The 7,653-nt window shown below is 44.5% G+C and overlaps 1 protein-coding gene across 1 annotated transcript; it reads left to right on the top strand.

Annotated features, from left to right (window-relative positions):
• The first annotated feature begins 538 nt into the window (after window positions 1-538).
• tnnc1a (troponin C type 1a (slow)) lies at window positions 539-4,266 on the top strand. Its single transcript, XM_061075192.1, has 6 exons — window positions 539-562; window positions 2,289-2,319; window positions 2,458-2,604; window positions 3,285-3,399; window positions 3,928-4,064; window positions 4,235-4,266. The coding sequence occupies exons 1-6, from the start codon at window positions 539-541 to the stop codon at window positions 4,264-4,266; spliced, it is 486 nt and encodes a 161-aa protein (XP_060931175.1).
• Window positions 4,267-7,653: the final 3,387 nt, after the last annotated feature.

The following is a 7,653-nucleotide window of genomic DNA, read 5'->3' as shown; positions in this document are numbered from 1 at the left end:
CTCTATAACCCCTACCCTTCACACACACACACACACACACACACAAACACACACACACACACACACACACACACACACACACACACACACACACACACACACACACACACACACACACACACACACACACACACACACACACACACAACCCTCCTGAGCCCTCAGGACTCCTGGTCCAGGTCTGGAGGAATGTTGAGTGTCTCTATAGCCCCCTCCCTGGAGATTAGGCCTCACCACGCACGCCCCCCTCACTTCATTCCATTCCAAAGTATCCCCCCTAAGAGCTGCCACATTTTTTATCTGAGCCCGGTGATTGTGACAGATTGGCCAAATGACACACATACACAGACACATTGGTGGACGCGTGCTGAGGCACAAACAGAGGGGATGCTGGTCGCCCCGGGGAGGGGCCAGACGCTGCCAGGCTCTGGCTATAAAGCCTTCTCAGGATGAGGCCAGTGTCCTGCCCTGATCTGGACAGTACCTCCTTCCTCTGTGCCAGGACGCCGTCAGGACAGGCAGCAGACGAGCCTCCAACATGAACGACATCTACAAGGCAGCGGTAGGTTCCTCGATCAGCTCAGAAAGATCCGAGTGTGGAGTTGTGAACTGAATCTGATGTTTTGGATCATTAACCGGAAGCGGGAACATCTGTTACTACTGACATATAATCATTGTTCTACAATGTAAGACTGTACTCTATTCCGCCCTATTGATGTGGGTGTTATTATGGAATATCCTGGAACTGACGTGTTTATTGTAGACAGATTCCTCATTACATTGTGCCTGTGACTTCTGACATGAGTGGAATGACTGACAAATCCCCGTTGATGCGACTCGCGCAGCACGTTGACCTCCATCACCAGCTGATGTCAAAAGAGCCTCTGCACCATATTTGTCTCTTGATGTTCTCCTACTTCAGTCCTATCAGAGCTGATACAGGAGCCACTCAGCAGGTCGCTGGCTGGACAGGTTCCCCCCCTGCTCCACACTCCACCCGTTCGCTCATGACTTCAAATGGAACCGTCGCACTTCACATGACTAATTTTGGCCAGTTGCTGGGACCCTTCTGCGGCCCTGGTTCTGTGGTGCCAGTGACGGGCCTCAGGTTTAGATAGACCCCCCACCCCCCCTCCCTCCCCACCCTGGGCGGCTGAATTCCAGCATTATCCCTGAGCCGGGGAGCTGTGTGGCTCCTCTCGGTCAGCTGGCTCCTCTGTCCCCCCCCACACATCCTAAGTGAGCCGTGCAGCTGAGACAGTAAAAAACAAACAGGAATGTGCATTACATGAATTTGCTCAGATTCTTCCATACATCATCACCAAAGGAGTATGTGTTTATGAGTGTGTGTGTGTGTGTGTGCATGTGTGTGTGTTTAATTTATGGTAGATGACAGACAATAACTCTTACATAAGCACCTGTCTCCCTCTCTCATTCGTGGTAGCTTTTCCAGGATTACAGTTCCATTGTTGGGCCAGATCCACAGCTATGCTAATTTAAAACACTGTGTATTGTGTCCTTTATCTGTGGTTCCTGATCCCCCTGTCTGTTTATTTATAACTGCTCCTCTTACTGGCTCTCACACATGATATATAGGTCCTGTGGTTTTTCTCTGGGATGGCTCGGGCCTGTGGAGCCTGAACGTTGCCTTTGTTGACCTGAGAGTTATCAAAACAGACCGAGATGATGCGGACGCTGGTTTCACACTCAATAATTCAAGATCTCATCATTCAATTTCAAAATAACGCACTAAATGTTTGGCAGCTTAAGTTTTTGTTTAAATAAATGTAACTTAATCCATAATGAACTAGAATGGCACATTTGTAGAGTGCATGGTTCTGCCAAGGTCTGACAGGCCCCTCAGATTCAATCAAGCTGCACCAAATTTCACTGGCTTATAGATTTAAGTTCCATAAATGAGCCTTTTTCCATCCATGAATCATTACCTGGGAAAATAGTGAAAATGATGAACATCTATATCTTGCAAAGTTAAAGAAAGTAAAACAAAATAATCCTGGATCCGCTCCCTTCATTCAGAATCGCACAAAATCTAAATCCAAATTCTTTCTTGACTCGTACTGCGTCTTTCTACCAAGTTTCATGGAAATCTACTCGGTCGTTTTGTGTAATGTTACTCTCAAACCAACCAAAGGGACGGGGTGAAAACATAACCTCACTGGTTGGAATAATTAGACATGAACAAATTACTTACGTGAAAATGTAGAGATAAAGCACATTTCCCAATTCTCAGTAACGTTACTTATCTTTTGACATTTTGTCTCCTACAGGTGGAACAGCTGACAGATGAGCAGAAAAATGGTGAGCATTACAAAGACATGCCATCATGCTTTGTTCCAACATTACAGAATAAAAAAGATGAGGCTCACCCTGTGCAGGTCCATCTCACGTGGTCTAACACAGGGTTGTTTTTCTCTGTGTGCTGCTGTGGTGTTGCAGAGTTCAAGGCCGCCTTTGACATCTTCGTGCAGGATGCGGAGGACGGCTGCATCAGCACCAAGGAGCTGGGGAAGGTGATGAGGATGCTCGGCCAGAACCCCACACCGGAGGAGCTGCAGGAGATGATTGACGAGGTGGATGAAGACGGTAAATCAAAGCTGCTGCTGTGCTACGCGGCACGAGGAACAGAATGAGCGGCTGGTGGTTGTTGACCTCTTCATCCCTGCAGACAGCTGGCAGGTCCATCATCGCAGAATCGTGTCGTGCAGACAAGTGAGGTTCAGACCCGCTGAGCCTCACTTCAGACGAGAGTCGACGTTCTTAAACCTAACGAGACTTGTCAAACTGGATTAAAGGGGAATGCATATCAGGCCATTCACAAGTCATGTTGAATTTCTCATGTAATGTCAAGCATTAGAATGTTGGAGTGGTTGGTAAAGATTCAGTATGTGTGGCATGTTTTTAAACGACTTTCTTCCAACTACCCAACTGCAGATAAAGAGACATTTAAAGGCTCAATTTTGTGACTTGAAAACTAGGTTGTTTTAAATGATTGAAATTGATTTAAATGCCGTCCTGTGGCATTTGTATTAAATATATTTCATTTAATTAATGAGGCTTTGCAGCCTTCCCCACTGTGTCTTGAATTCAAAACATATTGACGTATTAAATTCACAGATTGGGCTTTTGAGGAGAACATTGGCCATCAGTTCTGTTCAATGTAGATTGACATGCCATGATGAAGTACCATGTGTGTGTGTGTGTGTGTGTGTGTGTGTGTGTGTGTGTGTGTGTGTGTGTGTGTGTGTGTGTGTGTGTGTGTACAGGAAGCGGCACGGTGGACTTTGACGAGTTCCTGGTCATGATGGTGAGGTGCATGAAGGACGACAGCAAAGGGAAATCAGAGGAAGAACTGGCAGAGCTTTTTCGCATGTTTGACAAGTGAGTTCCATGTTTAAAGTTGTTGTTAAGTTAATAATTATAAGAATTTATGCTCACAAGTACATTTCGCTCTCAAGATCTTGTAAAATATATATAAAAAAGAAACTTTAATAACAGATGTGACGAATGCCTAGAATGCTATTATCTGACACTGCAGACAATCAAATTGTTCTTATGGTGCGTTTCCAGCTAAGTATGTTCCCCATGTGTAATTATGTGTACTGACAAAATGCCAAGCAGCTCTGCAGAGTGCTGCATGTAGTTTGCTCGGTAATCCCTCTTGACAGCACAGAGTATTCCAAACGCCCACTCCGTGTAAGCCAGTCACCTCGTCCGAGCATCAGAGAACAAACTCGGCGTACTCTTTCCTTTTCCTGCAGTGATGGCTCCCAAACGTTCAAACTCAGGATATTATCAGCCCCCTTGTCAAGTATAGGGACACCACCTCCTCCACAGCCATCTGTAAAAAAACCTAATTTAGACGTGTTGTGTTCTAATAATACGTGTTTTACTCCTTTGAATGTGCAGGAACGCAGATGGTTACATCGACCTGGACGAGCTGAAGATGATGCTGGAGTCCACAGGAGAGGCGATCACAGAGGACGACATCGAGGAGCTGATGAAGGACGGGGACAAGAACAACGATGGCAAAATCGACTATGACGGTGAGGACGTTCAACTGTGGTTTAAAGATCAAACAGACACAGTGACGTTGTTACGTGGAGTAAATGACCTCACAGGCACTATCTATCATTCATTCCACCGAAAAAAATGAGACCTTCCTCTTTTGTCTCGGGCTCATTTCCTGAAACTGTGTCTTCCCCTAATTCCACAGAGTTCTTGGAGTTCATGAAGGGAGTGGAGTAATCCTGAATAAGAGACGACCCAGAGTGTTATTTTTGTTTTTCTCTCACGGCCATCTGCTGGAAAAACTGGAATCTGACTTTGGATGCCACCGAGAGATCCTTGGGGACGACTTTGCAAGATTTAGTCAAATACTGTATCAGAATGCTTCCTGTATTTTTCTACCATCTCTTGCATTGTTGTAAATACAGATTGTAACTACTTTTGGTTCCCATGTAAACTGAATTTGTGTAAATGTATCCAAATTGCTTGTATTTTCTAGAGAGGACACACAGTTTTAAATATCATTTTTAAAAATCTTATCTCAGCCAGTTTACACATCTCCTTCATGAGAGGCTGACATGGTTCACCTGTGCAGAAAAAGGAACAAGTGCACAAAGCAGAGCACATTTTCCTTTTCAAGCAGTACACTCGATAAGGTCTGTGTACTGTGTCAGCACATCATACACAACTCAACTATTTTAAAGACACCCTCAGGACTTTTTATTCCCCTCTCCTGTCCCTGACGTCCACAGCGTCTGCGTATTGCTACACGACATTGGAATGTGCGCTCGTGTAATAAACAAGATGCATTTGTCAAAACAGTCAATTTTGTCAAATTCTTTCATTTTTATCTGAATAATGTAGTTTCAATTCTAGCACACCGGCTTCAGGATAAGAGCTGAGGTTCTCCGTGGGCGTTTGTCTTGATGAATCCTTCAGACATGTTCTGTCCTTGGCTCAGTGCCTCTGGGTTTTGTTTTTACTTATCATTGTGGAAACTGTGTAAAACAGGAGCTGGGTCCGTTTATTGGAAGGTTTTTATGCTTTATAAACTCTCAGATAAAGTCAGCAGTGAAGTCAAACACTTATTTTACCATCTGAATCCACATTTGTCCTGCTGGTCGTCAACATTCACAGGCCGATCACACGTCGTCTCTCCTCTAAATCTCAAGTAAACAAACTCAGAGGGCCTGAAATACAACCACCATCATATCAAAGCCAAATACCTCAGTGAGAATCCGAGCTGTCGATAACCTCAAATTTTGATTTATCTGTGTAATTTGTTTTCTATAGCGGCTCTTGTCTGCGGCATGTGAACTATTCACATGGTCGCCCTGTAAGTCTCTGGTTACACAGTCTATCGGGACAGGAGCTATTTATGTCTAATCATGTTAGTGCCCATGTTAGGGGATCTGGATTGACCGACACCAGTTGACAATCAGATGCCTTTGTCCATTTAAAGAATGCTGTTCAACTACAAAGAGATATCACTTCTATAATTAAGTTTGACATACGCGTTCGCACAATCAAACCTTTGGATGCTTAGAGGAGAATTTGTTTATCTCTCACCGGCGTGAATTTAATTTAGGAATAAACACATATTACCGCACACAATCAAACATTTAAAAAAAATTACTAAAACAAAAACATGTATTTTTTTCTGTGAGTAAAATAAAATTCCTGGGTGAACAAATTGTAGTTTGAGTCATTACTGATCCCCGACTGGTTTGAGTGGAAGAGGAGTTCTGCAGTTATCACTCTGGCCACTTGGTGTCAGTAGGAAAACACAGTGCTATCTGTTGGTCGGGGTCATTCAGGAATCAGGAGATGAGGAGATTTCATGGCACAGCTCTACTCTTTCAAAACACTGATCATATTTAACTTTCTGCTCCATTAAAACACATCAATCCAGTCAGGAAGAGAAGAGCTAGATGATTTAAGCTCCAGTGGTTTGAATAGACTATGACAAAGATCATAAATGCGTACGATTATTGCGGTGTTTAACAATATCCGATGATATAAGAGTTCCATCCATTTATCAAAACCTGACACTGAGCTTTTCTACAGTTGGTTGGTTGTGGGAAACGGGATCAAGTGTATTTTCTGGTGTGCAGGTGACGTCAGTGGCCCGATGACAATGTCCAACAAGGCCTCACCCCACCTCCCTCCACCCCCCTCCATGTCCCTGAGGGTCCTGTTAGCTCCGTTCAGTCTCCACGGTCTGTGTTAGTTATGGGATTTTAAACCCCAATCAGCAGCGAAGCACAGCCGCTCTGTCAACAACTGCCTCGCAAATATAACACACTGCATCAGCTGCGCCTCCGTCTCCCGTCCAGCAGCACTCCCCCCAAAATACTGCCCCGAAGACCCAGTGAAAACATGATATGAGGAGATGTCATGTCAGAATATTTCTTTTAAATCACAGATTAGACTGCTCTGCTGCCCGAGTTATTTATAAAGCTCCCCTTAAGCTGCCATCTGCAGCGTGGAGCGGGATGAGTGGAGCTCTCCCTGCCATCAATGGGAGGCCGGGCAGCAGCAGAGCAGAGTGTGTGAATGAGTCTGGGGTGTGGCACACGAGCAGCGAGTTGGGTGGAGATGTGATGCGGTTACGTAACACGGGGCCTGATGACTCATGCCTGCTGTTATTAACACACACTGCGGTTACGAGCCACCTTTGGTCATGTGGGTGTCAGGGACGACGTAGGGCCGCCATAAGAGCCGCTTCGCCCCCATTTGCCCCCGTTACACTGAACTTCAGTATCTGAGATTGTGTGGATTTTCAGAGTGTAAGCCCTTTGTGTTATGTAACTGGCTTCATTCAGTTTTATTCTGCCAGTGTGTGTGTGTGTGTGTGTGTGTGTGTGTGTGTGTGTGCTGGGTATAAAACGGGTTATTCCATTGGCTACCATGACTCAGACACACACAATACATTCCAACCTTACAAACAGTGAACGGTCGCACTATGACAACCAAGTGTGGACAGCCATTTCTAGCCATTCACAAAAATATATAAGATATATACGATTTGCCACCAAAAGGTTAGGGTGTCAACCTCTATCACCAGGAACAAGGTAATGCGCTCATTGGATTAAACCAAACCTTGAAAAACTTCCCAGCAATGTCTCAGCACCCTGAGTCATTTAGTCAGGTTAGTGTCTGAGCTGTGTTTCTTTACGGCCTTTGAGACTTTGGGCGTCGGACTTCAGAGTTCAGTGAGTTTAACAAGGATCAAACCCACGTCCTCAAAAAACTCCTAAGTACTTCTCTAACACCCTGAACTAAAACAAAATTGTTTAACAGTTATTTAATATGAATTACTTTGAGTGTTTACTTTTGCTGTTGGACTTCAGAACTTGACCTCTTATGCAGACAGGAAGTGGAAGGAGGCCGAGCACACGATGAAAAAGGGAAATAATTCATAACTCTGTAGCACTTAATAAGATGTAACAATAACTGAATTGGGGGTAATGTTAATAATTTGCCTGCAGCATGGAGGAGAAGCGTGTGTATATTTTGTATATTTATACATTAAGCATAATTTCACATTAGGACTGGGCCTCCATTGACCAGTTTTTTGTCTCTAACACACCAGTCCACTGTTGGTGTGTTCTGACTGGGACGTTC

The sequence above is a fragment of the Limanda limanda genome, chromosome 7 (genome assembly GCF_963576545.1).
Source record: "Limanda limanda chromosome 7, fLimLim1.1, whole genome shotgun sequence".
Taxonomy (NCBI): Eukaryota; Metazoa; Chordata; class Actinopteri; order Pleuronectiformes; family Pleuronectidae; genus Limanda; species Limanda limanda.
Note: the sequence above shows the minus strand (reverse complement) of the source record. Positions and strands in the feature narration are given on the sequence as shown.

Bases quoted from the DNA above. Each gene is read 5' to 3' on its own strand.
- tnnc1a (XM_061075192.1), top strand. From the start codon at position 539: ATGAACGACATCTACAAGGCAGCG. The intron at 2,320-2,457 runs GTGAGCATTACA...GTGGTGTTGCAG, and splicing joins GACAGATGAGCAGAAAAATG to AGTTCAAGGCCGCCTTTGAC. The intron at 3,400-3,927 runs GTGAGTTCCATG...TTGAATGTGCAG, and splicing joins CTTTTTCGCATGTTTGACAA to GAACGCAGATGGTTACATCG.